The sequence below is a fragment of the Halyomorpha halys genome, unplaced genomic scaffold (assembly GCF_000696795.3).
Source record: "Halyomorpha halys isolate HHAL.00 unplaced genomic scaffold, Hhal_1.1 Scaffold769.1, whole genome shotgun sequence".
NCBI classification, from domain to species: Eukaryota; Metazoa; Arthropoda; class Insecta; order Hemiptera; family Pentatomidae; genus Halyomorpha; species Halyomorpha halys.
Genome location: NW_027112617.1, coordinates 185,844 through 208,082, shown reverse-complemented (window position 1 = coordinate 208,082; position 22,239 = coordinate 185,844). Strand labels below are relative to the sequence as shown.

Here is a 22,239-nt window from a genome sequence, read left to right as displayed (position 1 = left end):
TTCTCAAGCTTGCTTCAGAGAACAAAATATAATTTTGTCCAATGGCTGTAGACGGTCAGTTGGCTGGGAAATATCACTAGTTGAACATTTTTCTGAATAGCCAACTGGACTATTCTAACACTCCTATGACTTTTATGACCATTATACAATAGCACAGCTGTTTCATCATCAAATTGATTGTATTCACGGAACTTTTTCTACACGTGGTATGAACATGGTTGAAAATCATTGAAAAAAGACAGCTTTATCCATCCATCCATTTGAAGTTGCTGCGCCTGGGTATCGTTTAACAGAATCCGGTACCAAATGAGGCTAGGTCGAGAGACGTTAGAAAACAATCAAAAAAGAGAGTAGTAGACTCACGCCCTGATAAATTTAACACTCTATCAACTACTTGACGCTGAGATGGATAAGAAGTAAAACCACTCTCATTAGTATTAACATGCAGTATCGTCTCTTACAGAATAATCATCATACACCGCCTTTAAATCAGCAAAGAATTCACTGACAACATCCCTCGCTCGTTTCCTAGCCTTTTGGACGTTTTCAGGTTTTCTTAGAGAAACCCTGATATCGTGAGAAACCTTGATATCTTGGTACTGTAAATTTTTTAACCTTGATACCAATCTTCACCTGGTTTCCTATAGTAAAATCTTTTACTAATTTCAGTTGCTTGGATGTACTCCTGCACAAGCTCTTTTAGTTCTACTTTATCACGAGGGTAAACCATCTACGTCCTTACTATTAAGTATTTTACAAGAGTTGTTCAACTTCACTTGATAGATCGGTAATTCGTCCCCCAACTTACTGATATCACTTTTTCCTCCCATTCATGCAGTTGAATATCATTGTTTCAGGGCCCCCGTTGGCCTCAGAAGCTGCAACGTCATATCACCATTGGAAATATCGTGGAGAGCATGGGTTACGTTATCAATTGTGTAAGGTGAAGCCGGCTTCCTAAAGTGCATTCATGGCATCATGTTGGTCACTTCTACATTCAATTAATCAGAAAACGTCATTATTCTGGCAAAAAAATAGTTGTTTTTTTTTTGTAGACATGAGAATAAAAAAAATTTTTAAATTCCGTTCCGAGATAAAAATCTCGGGGGTAATTGGGAATGGTTATAACCAAGAAGTAGAAGAATAATTAAGCCAAAATCATCACAGATACTTGAAATATACTCAACTACCATCAGCTATTGGCAAAGAATCATTCTTACCTGCGAATCGTGTTGTCAGTTCGCTTTGATTTTCAGAAATTATTCACTCTGTTAACTGGTCATATCACAGAGCTCTCAGCTGAATACGAATCTATTTTTTTCGTTGTGGAGTCTCTTCGTGGGCTACTAATGGAAGATAACTACAATCTGTCAATTTAAGTAGGTTATATATGAATAACCTTTTTAAACCGAAACAATAAAAAGTTGATAACAAAAGGAGCTATCCAGATTTCGGTAAAATGAGGCTCTTGTTAGTTACACGTAATATTTTCGGTAAAGAAAAAAAATTTAGTCACGTTATTTCTTTATTATGAATGATTATAAGTAAATAGTGAATTTATGAATAATTCTGGTCTGTTTGTAAATATAATTTTAGTATATACAGCGTTATAATTTTTAATGCATTATTATGCTTTTAAATATTTTATTTATACCCATCGAGACATACTTCTCCTTTTTTCGGACAACGAATCTCAAGGAGAAAATACCATAAAACTCTCGGGTAAAAATTATTAGAATAATTTATATTAGTTTCTATTTATAATAGAATAATTTATATTATATTAATTATTTGAATAATTGATAATTGAAAAATTTAATCAATTAGACGATGGTCAAAAGGGCGGTCGAAATAATAACTAAATAAACATACAAATTGTAATTTAATCGCAGAGGGGTCTCTCAGTATCTATAAGAATTTTTTTTCTCCATGATACAAATTAAATGTCTCATTATCGTCATAACATCAAAAGTTTTTCTGTTTTTTGTTTGTTTGTTTTAATTTAAACAACTTTAGCTACCATTGATTACACCAGTTTGTCCGAATAATTATTTCAATATTCAATTTATTCAATTTCAAGACCAGTTCAGTTTTTTTAAATCTGTTACACCATTTAATTGTTCCGCATGTGTATAAATTACAATTCTCCCTCAGTGATCCTGGAAGACTGACTGGAACCAGAACTGAGGTGCAATGTCAAGGCCATCCAGAGCTGGAGTCATTAATTGATGAGTAGCTCCCTGAAGTTTGGCAATCGTTCCGTCCACTTCTGCTTTCTGGAATTTCCAACACATTACTTAATTTATACCCCTAATGAACATACATTTATGTCGCTTATGTCGACTAGTCGATGAAACTAAATCATTAATTTTTATTGGCCAATCATGTGGTGAGGGCAACTGATACATACCAAGGCACACAGTCAAGAACCACTATGTTATCGAAAATAATTTTCTCGACACACCCTCTGGTAAAGAGAAACACCAAGAGCATAGAAATAATATAACATCATCATAAGTAATAATGAAGTAAGGGTACAAACTTATGAGGGGTCGCCAGATTCTTATTAAATTTCGCGCGCGCGTGTGTGTGTCTGGCTGATCTCTCACTCTTACTTCATTATTACTTATGTAGGTCCTTGTGAAATTAAGTAGGTTGTCATCCAATATGTAGTTACACTAAATAACGGAATAAATGAAAATAAATAGTTATGTTCGTGTATCTTTAAGCTCTAGGTATGTACTTATATTCTATCACCACAATACACAGCAAAGGGAAATTAAAAAATACATATATTTTTTAAGCAAATGTGTAAGGTATACATGAAATATTACAATTATAGTTAAAGTAATTTACTTTATTTAATTCTAATATTTTATGTAATATTATAGATAGAATTTTTTTTCTAATTTAACTGTTTTTGCTGTCAAATAATACAATCTGTCTCAATTAATAACAGTAAGTAATTATGGAATAAAGCATTATGTAAAATATTCGGACCGAAAAAGTATGAGTTAACGAGAGAATTTAGAAAGCTAAACAATGCAAAATTGCACCGAGTAAATATAATTCAGGTTATAGTATTTCGGTGAATAAGATGGGAGTGTAATGTTAGTCTTTATAATGAACGGAATGTTAATAAACATGTTAGTAAACGTCCGAGGGATATACCGAAACGTAGATAGGAGAATTGCGTTAAGACTGATTTAGTATATTTGGCTCTCTCCATACATCTTTCCCGTGACACACCTCCAAACCTAAATCTACTGAATAAGTTTTAACGCAATCCGGTCTACCCCTCGGGCGTTTACCCGTCGGTTCAGTGTTTATTAACATTTTAAGGATCTGCTCGTTACTAATCCCTACAACCTTACAGGCTATAAGCTGAATTATATTTACCGGCTGCAGTTCCCTTTATTTTAATTTCTATAGCCTTCTAAATATTCCCGTAAATTCATCCTTTTTCGATCCGAATATTTTGCTTAATACCTTATTTTCAAAAACCTTAAGGCTCTTCGTCTCTAAGCGAAAGGGCCACGTTTTACATCCATAAAGAACGGGGGATGGGAAGGTTACTAGGATCCATAAAGAATGGGAAGGATGCTAGTTTTGTAAATTCTAATTTTTCGGATTTCGATAGGAGGCGCGAGCTAGGCAGTTTCGAAGTTGAAAAATAACAAGCATTTTCCGCTTTCAACATCGCTTTAATTTCTTCATCAATTTCATTTTTTCCCTTTACCGTAGAATCTAAATACTTAAATTAAACATATCTACCTGTTAAAACGTATTTCCTTCTATATCTATATCACCAAAATTACTCTAGTTTCTACTGCAAACCATATATTTTATTTTATACGTATTTATTTCGAGACCTAGTTTCTTATTGGAGTTTATCAACATAGTTGTATTTAATTCCATTGTTTCCTTGTCATCCCCCAATAATACCAAATCATCGGCGTACCCAAGCACCGGTATTTTATCACCTAAAGTTAAACCCTTGTCGGTATTCATCACAGTTTTGATAACATATTCCAGTGCTAATGTAAGTAAAATAGGCGATGAAGATTCGCCGTGTTTTAAACCCGACCTAACTTGGAACGTCTCAGAATAATGATTACCGATTCGTACCTTATTACACTTCTCGGTAAAAAACAAATATGCAAATACAATAAAATTAATCAGTAACTTTCATATGTGCACGAACGATAACCGATTTACTTATTATCAGAGAGTTGGAACTTTGTAATTTTTTTAAATTTCAATCGTAAATTTGTCAAATCATAACTTAGTACTGGCTATCAAAAAGATTTCACTACCATCTCCTTTACGCTGATGGTTTCGAAAATTAGCAGCATGGCTTTAGAACCTGAGTTTGCTTCTAAGACATCAAAGTTTCATCTAGATTCTGTTTCCTAGCTTTCCTGAGACGTCTTCCATCTTGCGAATTGCTTCATTGTTAAGTTTTGTGTTTTAATAGAGGCACGACCTGTAAATCATACAGCGGGTGTGATGAACGCTTAATTGCTGAAGGAAGGATTATTTTTTAAATCGGATTTTTTAACCACTTCTGATTTTCAGAAGCAGCTAAATCAGGGTCTGGCTTTGAAATAACGATCTTTATTTTATCAAATTTTTTGAACAACAGCATCCATAAACTTCCTTATCTCGTCACAAGAGCCTGAGAAGGTAGGGGCACTTTGAAATAATTTTCATACACCTAAGCATTTAACAGATCAAATCAAAAAATCTATCTCCAGGAATTCAGACCGAACAATATCAGAAACACAAACAACAATATAATTTTTTTGAAATAGATAAATTTTAATATTTGAAATAATTAAATTATTTTACAAAACGTTGAACAGATTATTAGGGACTAATCACCAATCGTTACAATGTCAAAGGCCCCTCGTCAATCGCTAAATGATCTAGATGTAACCTGGCAGTCGGGTGTATTTTGTGTGTTCGAAGGAGTGTATAAAATATCATTAAATTTCATGGAGCCGTTTCAACATGGCACATGAAAAAACTCAGATTTGATGGAATTATAAACTCAAACCTGAATCATTTGCAAAAGGGATAAGTTTAAAAAAAAACTTTAAAAAAATACAAAACTTTTAAAATTAGATTTGTCATAATTCGACTTCTTATTATTGGAAAATTTGTTTAAAAAACTGAAATTTGAGACTATATTCGACGTTTACAACAAAAAAAAAAAAAACCAACCCAGCTGTGTTTTCGCAATTCTTAAATCACAAATCTGTCTTGGTCTATCTTATGCAATATTTCAAACGGAAAATATTCTTAATTAAAAGCTACGGCTTCACAAATATTTTTTATTTAATTCATTGTAATGATTAAAAATTATTTCCCATTGACATCTCGTGGACGTCTTAGCTATGTTGCTCAGACAATTTGCTGGAGAATTTCACGCTCAACGCCCTGGTTTCCTCTCTAACTAAATTATAGAGGCTGGGTGTGCCACAAGGTTCCTGTTCTTAAGGTCTACTTTAATTTGAATGAATTAAAAATCAACTATTACAGCCAGGCTCAAACCTGGATCTGGGAATCGTCAATCCAGTCCTTTATCCAAGGTAAAGCTCTCTTATTCAGAAAAATTATTGAAAAGCAGTTTTTCAAGGGACCGTAAATTTATAATATTTATATGTACCAGCTCAAATTTCTTTAATTTTTGATATATGCAGGAAATATCTGTAAATATCAATTAATATAATCCTTATGGGAATAATGGAATTTCAACCAGGACAAATTTAATCTACTAAATTTCAATGTAAGTACATTTTTATTTTTAAATCGTTGAAATTTTTTTAGTGTAGTTGAGGATAAGAGCTCGTACAGAGAGAGCAGTTGGGCAGGTATTTGTCAATCAATACTATAGTCTAGACTTTCCAGAGGGCACCTTCCCCATTCATCATAGTTGCATCGGCTAAGAGCCGCTAAGCCGCTTTGACAATTCTCCTTAACACTAACAATACAAAACAGAGAACATCAAAATCTAGTGCGATTATTAATATGTATAAATAATTTATCAGCAAACCATTTTAACATACTTCTCTGGATGATGTGAGGAGTAAAAAAAACATCTACAAAGCAACTGGTAAATTTGTTAAAATTCAGATAAACATAAAAAAGGAGAATTTTTCGAACAAATTAATATGTTCTTTTTTATAATTTATTGATGCTTTCAAACAATTTATAAAATAACCACCTTGGTTCATACTTTCCTCACTTAAATTCTATCTCCCTAACTGTTGGAGGTGAGAGGGATTTTGTGTGTGTGGGGAACAGATTTTGAGGATTAAATTGCAGCGAACCATTACATGTGAGTTTCATATCAATCTCATTTATAGATTATCGAACTCGCTTATAAACACGCAAATCAACTGTAATATAACATGGATCAAACTCACCTTTTAGAAACTATCACTGTGTCAGGGAAGTAGGACACTACACTCACTGATCACTCTCATATAAACACACTCTGAAGGAAACTATAGCCAGAAGTTGAGTAAAATAGATTATCCTCGTTTTGGTGGGAGTCTGCTTGTGTTGCCAGTCATGAATGATAATGAAATAGAGATTTTAAACTCTATGAAATAGAGTTAGGCCTAAGTCTATCGTTCTGAGATCTGCGGGCGGCGGAAGTTACAATCCGGCCCGGGGCGTAGTCCCTTTTTAATAAGTGGTGGTCCCATAAAATGAAAAACTTGACAACCCCACCACGGTTAGAATAAGTTGGTCATCTGTAGAAAACTAGGCATACATCACCTTCGCTTTGGATTGCCTTAAAAAAAATATATTTCCAAAGTTTTGGCGCCAAATTTCAAAAAATGTAAGGGGAACAGGTTGCATTTATGAGACAGTTAGATTTTATAAACCATAACTTTTTTTCTGAGCAACTAATAGCACAATCTTTCCTACAAAAAATAATTAAGACCTTCAACAGGTAATAAATTATCAGACAGACAATTTCTCTGCCATCAACATGAGTTGTTGCACAGCTGAGGAAGATATATATTGACATTTTAAGTTTAAAATTAGGGCTATAATCAAATTGATACTGAGCAATCCTAGAATAAGCTGAGGTTATCTATTAATCAATGGACACAATTGAAATATCGGTAATATCACACAGACACAGTTATCTTATTGGGAATATGTATGTTTTGGTAGAATAGCTCATGTATGTATATTTAAAAACATTATACATTTTAGTAAAAAGTATAAAATAAACAAATAAAGACTTCAAACTCTTTAAACTTAAAATTAATAAATGTATATGAAATCTAAAATTAATATATATATATATACATATATAAGAAGATGGTCAGGGTTGCGGTCAAAAGAGAAACAAAAATAGTTTACAACTATTTATTTTCCGACGTTTGACCCCACTTCATCAGGACTAAAAAGTTACAAAAAAAAAAAAAAACTGAGAATACTACAAGAATAAGGCAATTTAAGCTAGGATAAATATTATTTATAATCTTGTACGAAGATGGTCAGGGTTGCGGTCAAAAGAGAAACAAAAATAGTTTACAACTATTTATTTTCCGACGTTTCGCACCACTTTGCAGGGCTTCATCAGGGCTAGAAAGATACAAAAAAAAACTGAGAATATTACAACAATAAGATACAATAAGGCAATTTAAGCTAGGATAAATATTATGTAAAAATAATGTGATAAGAAATTACATATAAATAAAAGGAAGGAAGACGTAAAATAGTATCAATATAAAATAAAATTGAATAAACAATGATAAGAATAAAAAATAAGTAGCAATGGTAAGACTAAAAATTTTTGAAAAATAGTAAAATATACAGTCAAAAAACTGCAGGAGACGAACAAAAAAAAGATCTCTTACCATTCTTACTTATTTTTTATTCTTATCATTGTTTATTCAATTGTATTTTATATTGATACTATTTTACGTCTTCCTTCCTTTTATTTATATGTAGTATATTTACATATACCTAAAATTAAAATGTTTAGTATTTTACAAGAAAAAGGAAATGTTCAATTTAACTGAGGTTACATCATGATATTCTTCATGAAAAAATGAAAGAATTTTTCTTTAAGAAGATTTCATAATAATTACAGCTGTAAATTTCCTTAGTAGATCAGTTGATGCTCTTATCAAAAACACCTTTGGTCCAGCAGTGTGCTTAAAGGTACCCATCCTGAAGAATTTGGAATGAAAAATTTCCATTTCAGTTCAAGATGGCTAAAGCAAAAGGAATGATTGGTGTACATCAAACACCTTATAGAACAAAACCTACAGGAATATCATGCTACAAACAAATAACAGTAAAAAATAATAAAGCCGAACTCTAAAAAATCTACTTGACTTGTTAACATTTATTTTCTGCTCTAACTTTAAAGAATAAAAAAAAAAATTAAATTATGGAAAACTAATTTACCTAGATATTAAATTAACAATCTTATCATTTCAGGTAGGACTAGGCCTGAAATTAGGTGGAACAACTACTATAACATAATGAAATTGTATTAATAAAAATATATATGTTGCTTGAGCTATAATCGAAGAATAGGTGTATCCAGGAAATTAATTTTTCTTTAAGGAATGTGAAAGTAGTCAATGAAATATGATAAATTTTATATTGAACGATGTCCACACTAACCCTCAAAACTTCTCAAGCTGTGAGATTAATCGGACGTGCCATTTTCGAAATAAAGATATGAAAATACACGTTTACTCTTAAGTATCCTAAAATAGTTGATGAAATTAGCTAAAATTTATACCTGACCACGCTGTCACTGATATTGACAACCACTTTTCTATAAATTTCAAAAAAATCGTATGAGCCATTTTTGAAACAGGTGTGCAGAGGAAAATACGTACAAGAAAAGATAAGTGAAAGTAATTGACGGAATCTAATGCAATTAATCCACCACCGATTTTACACTGCCATAGTGATTTCCAAAGTGGGTGCCACCGCCCTCTGGGGTGTGCTGCAGCTGTTCAGGGGGGCGGTGATGAATATCTACAAGTTGTCACGGTCAACAATATTTCAGCTGACAAAAATAGAGCCGAGGACTACGGAAATTGTAGCAGCACATCCGATTCATCCTTCTCATAACTAACTAAAGATCAACCTGATCAAAAGGGCAAATTTGATTAAAAAGTAATGAAAATTTGCGATTTTAAGAGCGAAATATTTTTCCTGCATTAATACAAAGGTTATCAACCTCGGTAGTGAGTAAGCAAAAGCGTGAGGAACTGTAGAAGGCGAGATCATTAAGATGGAATTTTTACTTCATTTCCTTATCGTAAACAGGTGAAAAGTGATTTCATTTTTTCATTAATGCTTATAAAGCGTGCAAAAAACGGTGAAAGTGAGAGTAAAAGTTGCGACCCCAACATCACTTTTTTATCATTCACTCAATTGTTAGACAAATTTTCAACCCTTTAGCTCAGTGGTTACCAAACTTTTTTTGCCGCGGCACTCTTATTAGGATATACAAAGTCGGGTGCCGTCCTTGAATTAAAAAAATCACAGGACTATTGCTGAACTAAAACATCTGTCGCCATGATCATCCTATGAGCGGTTGACTATGAAGGAAAATAAGATAAAAACAAAGCAAAGTGAATGCTGCAATACACTGTATATTTGCTATTTTAATTTTTTCTTCTTTTTATTTGCAAAATATTTTGAGAAAGTAGCATTCACTTGGGTCCCCACTTTGGGAATTGTTGCTCTAACTCAAATTGAGCACATCAAGTGCAAAACCTAATTTTCTCAACAAAACCCTGAAACTTTCTATTCTTACGTTCCAAACCTGTTAAATCTGAAATAAATATTTCAGAACTTCTTAAGACAAAGACTTCTTAAGCAGATATTTCCGAAATTCCTAGAATTATTCGAATTATAATCCTAAACCCTGCATTAATCCTTAAATTATTTAGAAAATACTAAATAGTATTGAAACTAAGAGGGTAACATTATTATAATAATAAATGGTAAATTACTTAAGAACAAAAATATTTGTTATCGTCAGAGGTAATATATTTGACTACTTCAACATCTCGAAAACTTCCGGAGAAAATGTTTCAACATCATAGACATTTTCTCAAACAAATTTTGAAAGAAAGAAAAGTGACATTAGTAGAAATTGAAAGAAAAGAACTGATCTGTCTAAAAAGAATGTGTATAAGAAAAGTTAGATTCTATTAGATGCACCTTGTGATGAGTTATCTTTGTGTAATTTATTAGAAGCCCCTGATTTTGAAGGGTTTAAGTGATAGTGGATAAAATTAACAGATGATGATAAAAGGCAGGATAAACGTTTTAATAGAGGATTATTCATGGAAAATAATAACAGATTCCTGTTTGTTAAGATCGGTAGTAACAAATTTGTGTTAATGTATTCTTAATATCTGAATATGAATTGTTTATATTTGGTTTTAAGATCATTGTACTACTCAGGCTGTAGAGATGTACAAAATCATAAAATTCATGAAAAAAGTGCGTTGGTGGGATTTTTTCATATATTATACAGTATTTTATTTTAATTTTTTGTATATAAAAATTAACAGATCTTTTAGGGAAAGACTTTAGCAAGCTTCATTAAAATGGTTAGAGTTTATTTGGCACCTTGATAATAAAATCTGCTGAAAACTCGGATTTGAAATGTTTCACGACTGCCAATAATGCCGGTTATCATATATTTCATCATAGTAGAAAATTGTAATAAAATTTAAATATGTACGTAATGTTTTTTTAAAAGATCTTCGTTCAATTATAATTACTTTTTAACTAAATATCTCAACGAAGATATAATACCCATTGAACCCAGCGGAATTGAATGAGAGGTTAATAATAGAACTGAGGAGGATTCCAACAATTCCTTTTTGGCAATCCCTGTTTTATTTTGGAACCCGAAGAGAGGCAAAGAAGAAAACAAATAATAAAAAAGGGATCGTCTGATCGAGGATGCGTTGGGCATGCAGCCTCCCTCTTCTTCCTCCCCCCCGAAAAAGGTCTTGGGATAAAAAATGACCCGTAACGAGTACTTGGCCCGGGAGTACTTTGAACAAAACCTTTTTACCCCGAGACAGGCTAGACGCTAAAAAACTTACAAGAAATGACCCCTTGCCAACCAAGTCCCGCCCGGAATAACGGATTTTTTTTTACTTCTTTTGTTTTTCCACGTATTTCCAATTATTTCCTTTCTAGTGACTGACTGGATCCCTTATTTCCTCGTTGCTAATTTATTGGATCATTTGGACGGGCTTTCCATACAACCTTGTGGGGCAGTCAATGTTATTTTTTCTAAGTCAATATTACATGTACTTAATGGAGAAAATATAATCAAAACAAATGTTCACCTCAGCCGAATACGACGATTTCAAACATTGAATCAAGAAAATGTCCGTTGCTGCGCAAAGATTGAACTATTTGAATTACCACATTAGCACTGTAGAGAAAGCATTTTGTTTTATAAAAGATGATTTTCAGGTATGGTTTATATATTTATACCTCACGTGAAAAATTCAATTTTTTAGTTTTCCATAATCTTGAGAAACCTCATAGAAAAACCTATTTTTTCGGGCTTCAAGGACAGTAAATTACTTCCACTAAATCTTAGATAAAATAATGTTAAATTTCTTTCAAGCTTCATACTATATATCGAAAATGAGATCATCAATATTTTCAGGAATGTCAGAAAACTACAAACAAGAACAATATTTTATCTTAAATATGAACTTCTCAGTTTCTAGCCATTGGGGAAGGAGGGCAAGAGTGTGGCAGAATAGAAACTCCTAAATCTCCAGGGCCAAAGTTCAAGCACTGACAGAAAAGTTATTATTTTATCTGGAATGAACACTCTCTAGTGTACCTCCTCCCCCTCAATTCTTTGGGGGAAACCTTGTTGAAATTGAGCAAACCCCTCAAAAGGGAAATTAAATATAAATGGCAATCTTTGTGGAATGAAAGCCCAAGGAGTAAACTGAAAATTATAAAAAAAGCGTGTCAGGCCAGCTTAAGAATAGGTCACACAAGGCTCACCCACTCCTATCTTATTTCAAAATAAATGCGTCTGAACTGCCATTATTGCAACAATTTGACAATTAGTCATATTTTCCAAGAATGCCCATATTTCACATTATACCTCAACAGCTTAGGATTAAATCCAGATATTTCAAAAACCCTCAGAGATGATAAAACTGTGAAATTGGTGTTTCAGTTTTTAAAATCAACAGGTTTACCGACACAAATATAACATCAGGCAGACAAAAAAATAAACAATAATAAAATAAAATAAATTAAATAAGGTAGAAATGGCGTTAATGACCAATGATGTTTTATGCCACTAAACAGACAAACCTCATGATTGAGTATCTAACATCATTGTCCTATATGATAACTCTAATAATGCTGTACTTCTGATTCAAGTTTTAAACAAAATGAGTTGAACCTAGAGCCCCGTAGATTTTGCATCATATTGTATATATGTATGTATAGTTGACCGTAAAAATTGATTTATAGGGAGATGGTCAGGGTTGCGGTCAATAGTGAAACAAAAATAGTTGTAAACTATTTTTGTTTCACTATTGACCGCAACCCTGACCATCTCCCTATATATTTAAACAAAATGTCTTATTCCCATAGGTAGCAGTGATACAAGTTTTTATTTATTTTTTTTCTATCAGTTATTTACAATATTATGTGACTGGATGAGAACTTATTTCATTTTATATATAGTTTTCATTTAGTAATTAATTGAAGACAACTTTATTTTCTATAATATATGATATAAGTTATTAAAGTTATTGGTTTTGAATTTCCAATTAAAATTAATTAAATCCCGCTAAGCAAGTATACTTCTGGAAAAAATTAGTGCATCACATTGTATTCTATATTTGTTTATTTATTACTTTATTGGAATTAAATTAACTCACTCTAACCAGTATTTGTTACTGTTGTTATTGGTGTTGTTGAAGACAACATTATAATATGAGAAGCTGTTGGATTTCTATCAAATGATATGAAAAATGGAGTGATGCGCTAATTTTTTCCAGGAGTATATAATTTTATGTGTATATGTAGATGAATTTGTGAGGCTCAGTGTGAGTCATATCTTACAATTAGAGTAGAGATAGATTAAAAAATTGACACTGAATGTGCCAAACTTTATATTTAAATATCATATTTGTAAATATTTAACTTTAAAGGTGAAGGTCTTATAATTATGTTTTGCTTATTTGCAGTGGGGACGGCATAAGTGGAAGGTATGGTTCAATTTGGTTTTGTGTGATATATTTTGAAAATGCACTGATTTATCAGATTTATTGTGATTGATTAATTGTTATGTACTAATGATCATTATAAACAATTTATTAGTTTAGAAATAAAAGCATGTTTAAGTATGCAACGAATGTTCGATTAATTTTAAATACAATTCTCTTTAATGAACATTATGTATTCATGTAATATTTGACTATCATGTTGAGCAATATTTTTAATACAAGAATATCAGTTAATAAAGTTTATTGTGTTTTTTTTTTTAAGTATTACATACTATAATAAGCTCAATGTGTTCTTTTGTGAAAGGTTACTTAAAAAAAAAATAATCATAATTTAGCTATTTAATAAATTTACATTATTTAGTATTAGCCTAAAGTGTTTACTAGAGTAAAATTAGAGTAAAATTTCAATGAAAATATTTGCATATCTATAAACAAAATAATAATTTATTTAAATTTTGTTTTTTTTAATTTTATATTTCATATTATTATTGTATTTTAAAAAGAAAGAAAGCAATTCTCACACTTAAATGGTAGCCCAAATAGACCAAAATTTAAATAAATATAAAGATATTATAGGTCCTATTAAACTTTAAAATTTTTGTACTTGTACCTTTTTCTTTACAATAAAATAATAGTGTCACTGCCACTTTTGCATGAATTGCATGTTTAAATTCTGATTTCACTGTTTGTTTGTTTTTTTTGTTCACTAAATTTTAAACTAACTGCACAGCTTTCTAACAGTTTCTCACTTTTATTCTACTGATATGTTTCTCATATATAGTTTCTTCATATAACATATTTTATTAAAAGGAAAATGGACCGAGTGTGGTCAAAGAAAAACTCAAATAGTGATTAAACTATTTATATTGAGCCATTTCATCCCACGTCGCAAGACTTCATCAGGGCTAAAAAAGATACTAACACTTAAATGATGTAAACATTAATGAACAAAGTAAATGAAAAATGAAAAAGATGTACAGTGAAATGTAAAAATTAAATAAGAATAATAAAATTATTGTTCTTTTATATTTATATATCTCATTTTTATTTTATATTCATATGTTACTTCCAACGTAAGTATACTCAATTACTTTATTATTAATGTATCTATTATATAATGTACACATCACTGTACCCCTATTTATTTTGTATATTGCCTTTTCTTCAACATGTTATGCTTATTGTATTCTTTATTTCTGTTGTATATTCTATCTATGTATATACACATTTTTGTTTTTTTATTATGTATATTATCATTTAATGTTTGCCTATTTTTAATATTTTCTAATACTGTTTACTTTAAAATTAATTTCAAATGTAACGTATTTTAACTGTCAATCCTCACTACATCTGTATAACATCCTGTCAACAGTTAACTTTAGGATTGACTTCTAGTCTCAAAAGGTACATTTTTTACCTTGTTTTCATTAATTGTCTATAACCTTTTATTATTATTATTTAGTTTTTACGTTTTACTGTACATCTTTTGAATTTTTCATTTAAGTGTTTGTATTGTTTTTAGCCCTGCAACGTAGAGCAAAACATTGGCTCAATATAAATAGTTTAATCACTATTTGAGTTTTTCCTTTCACTGCACCCAAACTACTTTTATTTTATTATTACACACAGTCAATCAGCGATCTTCTAACATATTTTAAAGTAACTCTCGGTAACTGAAAACATGATTGAAGAATTGCACTTGATAATAAGTGTAGTTTTTTAAACTTAATTGAAATATTAAGTTTAAATAAATTAATAGTGTAAAGTATATACAACTAAAAATAATGCAATTTTTTTTTCTTTTAGAATTAATTTAATGGCTAGATAAACCTAATTCAGTTACCTTTAAATTATTTTAAAAAAATAAATAAATAACAATATTGATAAACAATCTACAAATAAATAACAATCTTCCAGTAAATAACAATCTTCCAGTAAATAACAATATCATTTTAAATTTTTCTTAAGACTCATTAATTTTTGTTTCTAAAATTGTGTGTTCTTTTGGATACTTATGTTTTGCTTATTTGCAGTGGGGACGGCATAAGTGGAAGGTATGCTTCAATTGGTCAATCAATTGAATAAGTCCCAAAAATCTTAATTTCAAAATAAATCATGTATTAAAATTAAATGGGGGAACGGGGTGGTTCGGGGGGTAAGGCACAGAGCTATTAACTCCAGGGACCTGAATTCAAATCCAGCTGAAGCAAATATTATTTATTCAGTTACTGAAGCTGTGAGGCAACCCATTGGGTTCAGAGGGCTCTTCCGGGGTCCACTCAGCCTCATAAAGTGAGTACCCTTCATTGGGGAAAAATCTGGTGGCTGAGCGTGATTATGAACAAATCACCTCCTTGTACAACCATTTAAAAAAGCATTTAAAAAAAAATGACATCCTTATAAAGTACTGAGCCTCTGACTTTTTATGGGTTAGAGCTGTTAAGATTTTCATCAAAATTAAATATTTTGGTCTAACGCCATATTCAAATCTTTTTTTAATGCAGCATATATTTTGTTAGTATAATTCAAAATTATCCAGAATATGTATTTATGCTTTAATTGTAATGGCTAAAGAAGCTTTAAAGTGTCCCTTGTAATAACATATGATGGTCTTGATTGACTCGATTGATTCTCACTCATTTTTTTTACTATTAAAACAATCTGGTGAAGAAAATATATGTACTTTAGAGTATATTTAGATATACTTGTGCTATTCAGCTGTAATAGTTAAAACTTTTGAAAAAAACATTCTTTTAATAGGGATAAGGAACAGAGAATCAAGAATATCAGAGAGCAAGTTTTGCGCTACCTTGGCCGAAAGGATGTGAAAAATTCACCCCAGCCGACAGAGCAACAGTCAATGATACTCCATGTGATCCAGCACCAAATGAATGTATCCCAGTGGAACTCTGACTTCTACACAGAGCTTCAGAGTGTTTATCCCAGTTGTAAGTATTAAATAATTTGGTTTCACAATAACTTTAAAATTTTAGTGATTGCAATTAGTTAAATTAAAACAAGTTTACTTAAAAAAGAAGTTTAGCCAGAATCTCTGCCTAAAGCTCCTTGATGAAGTCCTGAAAATCAGGTCAAAACGTTAGCACGAATAAACAATTTCTTGTTTATTTGTATTTTTTTGCTGACACCCCTTTGTATTTTCTTGCACACACCCCTCCCCCCCCCCAACCGTCTTCCCTACTTGTACGTCTTCCCTATCACCGTATTATGAAACAATTAAATGGAATTGATCCAATGTGTTTTTCTTTTTCCCATGTTACCGAACAAAAAAATATATATGTATCAAATATAACATAGTTTCAATAAAAATTCTAATGTTAAATTCATTAATTTGTAATTATTTAAATATAGGAGCAACTTATAACAAGGTACAAAGATCAGCATTTCCCCAATTTTTTTCACCGCAATACCCTTCATGAGCTAAAAACATTCATGGCACTCTTCTTGAACTAAAAAATATTCACACTACCCTTCAATAGCTAAAAACAATGTGGTGCACAATTATCGCTAGAGCAGTTGAATATTAAAAAAATAATAAAAACCAATATTTAGGTAGCATGGGTTTGGCTGGAATGCACTGTAGATTTGACATTTTAATTTTTTTTTTCTTACTCTTTCTGTAATACTTTGGGAAAGTGGCATTCACTTGTTGCATCTTGTCACCTCTGGCATATACTTGGGGCATCCAGTTTGGGAACCACTGATTGTGGTAAGCATTACTTCATGCAGGGAAATGGCTGAGTGCCGCCTCGATTTCTTCACATGGTTTTCACGTTTCCATGTCCTGTCTTCTAGCCCTCTCTCCCTCTCTCAACCTCTTGAGGACGACTGTGGTGAATCTCTTCACTGCGTTCCAGTGCTAGACTGAAAGTAGCATATAGTTATACGTATATACGTTTTCTGGTGCGATGCTTCCTCCATACAGTCTCTCCAATTCACTTCTTTCTGCCGAAAAGCGAATACAAGTGAAAAACACGTGCTCCGCGGTTTTCTCGACAGTCTGAAATCCAGGGCATTCTGCAGTGTTGTCCAGTTTGAAGTGGTACTGGTAGGTTCTAAAGCATCCATGTCCGGTCAACAATTGGGTTACGTAAAAATCCACTACACCATGCTGGCGATTAACCTGCGAGTTCACCTTCCGGAATCTACAGCCTCCCAACGCTGCTGCCACTGGTCAATGGTTATTTTTCACTCTCCCTCTCTGGACACGTGTAAGCATCATCCATAGTGCCTGCTTCTTTCTTCAACAAGGAGTTCCACAGGCGGCATTCGGGCTATCACGCACACCGCTTCGTAGGAAACAGTTTGAAAAGCACTAACCATCCTTAAAGAAACCCTGCGGTACACTGAAACCAATTTTCTCCTGTATGATTTAGTAACCATCGTTCCTTTCCAAATCGGGGCTGCATATAACATAATGGAGGGAACAACACTGGCAAGGATCCTTCGGCTACTTTCTCTGGGACATCCCACGTTTTTCATAAGATGTGACAAAAGGGATGCTACTTTAGCAGATTTGGCGCTGATATACTCCGTGTGAACATTAAAGCGGAGACGTGCATCAATTGTGACTCCTAGGTATTCTAAGCAAGACTGGGAACGAATTTCGTGCTAGGAGATAGCATATCATAAGATGATAATGTAGTTACTAGGAGAACCTCGGTCTTGTGATCTGCAAGTTGTAGGCCTACTGAAGACAGCCAGCCTCGGACCGTAGCAACAGCCTGGTTTGCGATGAGGGTAACTTCTTCCAAGTGCTTCGCCGCCACTACAACTGCAACGTCATCTGTGAATCCCACAACTGTGGCTCCTTCCGACATTGTCAATTTGAAGATTGCGTCGTACATGACGTTCCACAGAAGAGGCCCTAATACCGAGCCCTGTGGGACACCACCAGTCACCTTGTATCTCCTAAGAATATAAAAATAAAACAGAACTCTATCTTTGAAGTAGTCGTATGTGCGTGCATGCGTGCGTGCGTGTGTTTATACATGAAGTTTGAAATTTTCATGTTCATTCTTAATATTTTAAGATAAAACTAGGTTAGAACTCAATGTAATTATTTGCACAAATTCCTATAAATATTATCATCATATATCTCAATATTACTTTACTTAAATGTTGCTTTTATTTCAATTAGCTGTATAAATCAAATTTTAAAAGAATAATAATAGTTATGTTTTACATTTAATTATGGATATTAAGGATGTATAAACAATATTTTCTTTTTTAGGAAATTAAATTTTTATAGATTATGAAATTTTAATTACAAATATAATTATCCAGGTGAGTTACCACGCAATACTGATGAAGAACTCTGGGATAAAGGGCATCAAATGAACCTGTACTTCAATCTTACGTTTCCCAACCCTGGACAAGGGTCAACCTTCAGCATCCAGTGGGCCAAGCTACGACTTTACAAACTTCCTCAAGTAAGCCTCCAATTAATCAAAGAACTCCTTTAATTCTACAAATATATTTGTTATATTATTATTAATTAATTAAATTAAAAAGGGTAATACCACAATGCCACTGGTGGAGGACTGTGCTCCAGGTAGAGGAGATATCACTGATAAAAAGCACTATATTCATTTCCCCACGCCAGGGGCTCAGTTACCAATAGAAGAAAAACAATTGAGAGTTTCGGTTTACTGGTACACAAAAGCTCTCCGCAAGCATCGAGGTAAATTTTCTTTCCATCTTTAATTTTTTTGGTTAAATACATTTCTATGTTTCTAAAAATATTTTAAGGAATAAGATAAGGAAGTTATTAGAAATAAAATAAAGATAAAAGTAACAGTCGAAAAATAGAAAGAGCATTAAGTTGTTCTTTTTATTGATTTAATAAACTTATGAAGTGGAATAACTCAATGGGCAACGAACTTGACAGTTTAGAATTTTTTCAGAAGGTTTACCTGACTCTTCATTTGGTTGGTAGCAAAAGCTCTGCATTGATGCTGGTGACAGCATCTTGTGTATCTTTATCTTGTTTCCGGGCAATGGTATTATGAGTAGTTAAAGTTAAGTGTTATAAAATATGTTTTCTTGTTTTTTTGGTGTTGGCCAAAACGCTTGTGTTACAAAATCCCGGACATATATGTAATAATTGGCGACGAGGATTGAAACATCGTTTACTTTAGTGATTACAATCAAACCTATCACTATCACCAAAACCTATAATAATATCAAAACCTGTAATATCAACGTTCACAATCGTTTCCAACTTCCGTCTACCATACATCTCGCTACGTTTTTCATCGTACTATAGGTATCTTCGTTTTCATTATACATACACTTTACAATGGATGACAATCAATTCAAAAGTTTTTTAGAAACGTTCTCTAAGACACTTATTTCAAATCAAAAAATTCTTGTTGAACAGTTGATAGTAATGGCAATGTCGTATCGTTTGAACGATATGAGTCAACAGTGGAGAAATACCTCGAACATTTCGAAAACTACGCCAGAATTAAAAACCTTACCAGTAATACGAAAAAAATCCAGTTACTTCTGAGTTCAATAGGCCCTATCCAATACGACAACTTAGAACTCACTAGATTACAAATCCTTTTCACAGGAATTTTCAGCAAAACGGAAACATCGGAATTTTTTTGTTCGATTTTATCGAACAAAAAAATTTACTAAAATAAATAAATACTACCACGACACGACCTATTCTATCCAGGGTGAAAATAATTTAATATATATTTTTTTTATCTATTTCTTTTTTAGTAAAGAGGAAATTGTTAGACAGCCAAATGATTTCATACTATGGTGAAGCTTGGACAGAGTGGAATGTGAAGGTAGCTGTAAAGGCTTGGAAAGAATTGGGAAAAAATTTTGGTATATCAGTTGAAGTTGAAGATGAAGATAGAGTTATTTTACCTGCATCAAAAATATTCATGTCGATGAATTGCTCTAAGGAAGCCAGTAAGTGTCTACTATACAAGTTACTATATTTTTTCTATAGTTCACCTGTATTAAATAAAATAGAACTAAAGGGTTCTTTAGATCCTGATTAAAAATGAAATGTTCAAAATATTGGCTCTATGTTGGGTTTTATTATCATAATAGATGTGATAATAGTAAAATAATGAGAATTTTTTTAAAAATCGATATCACAAAAACTATTATATGAATGTGTGTCTACTTCAGGATACTATCTAAGAGCATTCATTGAAGGCAGTAAAAAAATAAAAATTGAATCTATCAACTTTAATTTTCAAAAAATGTTTATAGCTAAATAGCAACAAATTTTGAGAATGACCCATAAATAGATTGTCTTAAGTACAATGTTTTACATCTAAAGTTTTAAAGTTTTAGTTAAGATAAAAATTCTTTTTGGCACAAGTGCAAGTTCCACTTTTTATTTTTAATTAATTTATCTCTTGTAATATTTTTAATTTATCTCAATTTATGTCACATTAAAAAAATCAGTTCAGATCCTGTATAACTAAAGTAATGTCACAATTAGGTTATTCTATTTTATTTGTTTTATTATGTGCAGATATCCAACAACCAATTCCAAGTACGCTAGTGGACAATCTTGATAACAACACACAGCAATTCATCAAACCGTTCAGTCAAATCTATCCAGTTATTGAACTGAGTACAAGAGAATTTCCGGAGGCAGAGGTTCAATACTCTGGAATAAAACTGACAGGAGAGCATAGACTCAGACATCACCATGGGCATAATTCTGAAATAGCTGTAAATGAAACGTCTGGAGGTATAAAATGGGAGGATCCAAGAGATACAGATACAGATAGATAAGCATATTCAAATTAACATAATATTTAAGTAGATAAGTAGGATGTACATTTTAATTTTAACGTAACATAAACACGGGAATTCACAGTTAGCTCTCACTTAAATTTTCAAAATAGAAACATTATATCTAAAAATTGCAATGAAATTATAATTTTAAATCTCTAAATGAAATTGAAAAGTTTTAATTTTTTTCATTACAAGTAACCAATGGTATTCAACCAATTAAATGATTAGATGATGTTAGCCTTCCCTAATTCAGCATTCCTACTTGAAATGTGGGAAAGTTAAAAAGAAATTAATGATAGCATAAAAAAGTTTCTTTAGTTGGGAAATAATACAATCTTTTTCATAACATTCTTTATAAATGAATCACTATTTTTTGCTTGCATCAAAATTATAATAGAAAATTAATTAATTCTGTTAATTCATTCAATAGCACTAAAATTCATTATAAATACTACTTGAATGATACTTAAAAATTTCACAACATTTTCATCATGCCTTAAAACCATCATCTAATTATTATAATTTTAGTAATCTGAAATTCTTTATTAATGAGGCTAGCTGTTATCACTACATCAAAAATATTCCACTGTGTTAAGGTCCTAGAATTCAGCCAAAAATTTAACAGTATTCAATAAATTTTAAAAAAATAATAAAGTAATGCATCAAATGCAGTAGTTATATATATCTTCATACTTCAATATTTAGCATATATATATAAGCCAAATGTATTAAAACATGTTTGTAACAAATGTGTGTGTATATGATTAATTTTATTTAATAAACACACATAGACTAAATGTTTAAAAAATAAATTATGACTTACTGGTACAGTTTTAGTTAAGTTGATTTACTATTAGTAAAAATATCACATAGAATAACTGTATTGTAAATATGTAAGACTGTAAAAAACTTAAATATCTTTATTTGTAAAAATGTTTGTGCCATTATTTAAACATATTTAGTTGTAAATGTTTAATTCATTAAGTTAGTTTGTTTAGAAGTTGAAGGAAGTAAATGTAGTATCTTCTTATTAAATACAATTACTAGATAAGAAGATGTTTAATGTTTTCATAGTTAAGACTGAACTTAATGATAAGTTTTGTATGTATGTTATATTTTTTGAACTTTGTTTGTATAGAGCAAAACTGTA

At 31.6% G+C, this 22,239-nt stretch overlaps 1 protein-coding gene across 2 annotated transcripts in view; it reads left to right on the top strand.

Annotated features, from left to right (window-relative positions):
* The window catches only part of LOC106686057 (uncharacterized), a 61,005-nt gene extending 38,780 nt beyond the window's left edge, over positions 1 to 22,225 (top strand). The window contains exons 2-7 of one of the 2 annotated variants that reach the window (XM_067050404.1): positions 15,329 to 15,349; positions 16,056 to 16,243; positions 18,600 to 18,745; positions 18,828 to 18,996; positions 20,046 to 20,243; positions 20,821 to 22,224. In XM_067050404.1, the coding sequence (XP_066906505.1) occupies positions 15,329 to 15,349; positions 16,056 to 16,243; positions 18,600 to 18,745; positions 18,828 to 18,996; positions 20,046 to 20,243; positions 20,821 to 21,086 (988 nt within the window). In that variant the 3' untranslated portion in view covers positions 21,087 to 22,224. Of the gene's footprint in view, positions 1 to 15,328; positions 15,350 to 16,055; positions 16,244 to 18,599; positions 18,746 to 18,827; positions 18,997 to 20,045; positions 20,244 to 20,820 lie in introns of both variants that reach the window. The other variant, XM_067050405.1, reaches the window with a different exon arrangement.
* The last annotated feature ends 14 nt before the right edge of the window (positions 22,226 to 22,239 follow it).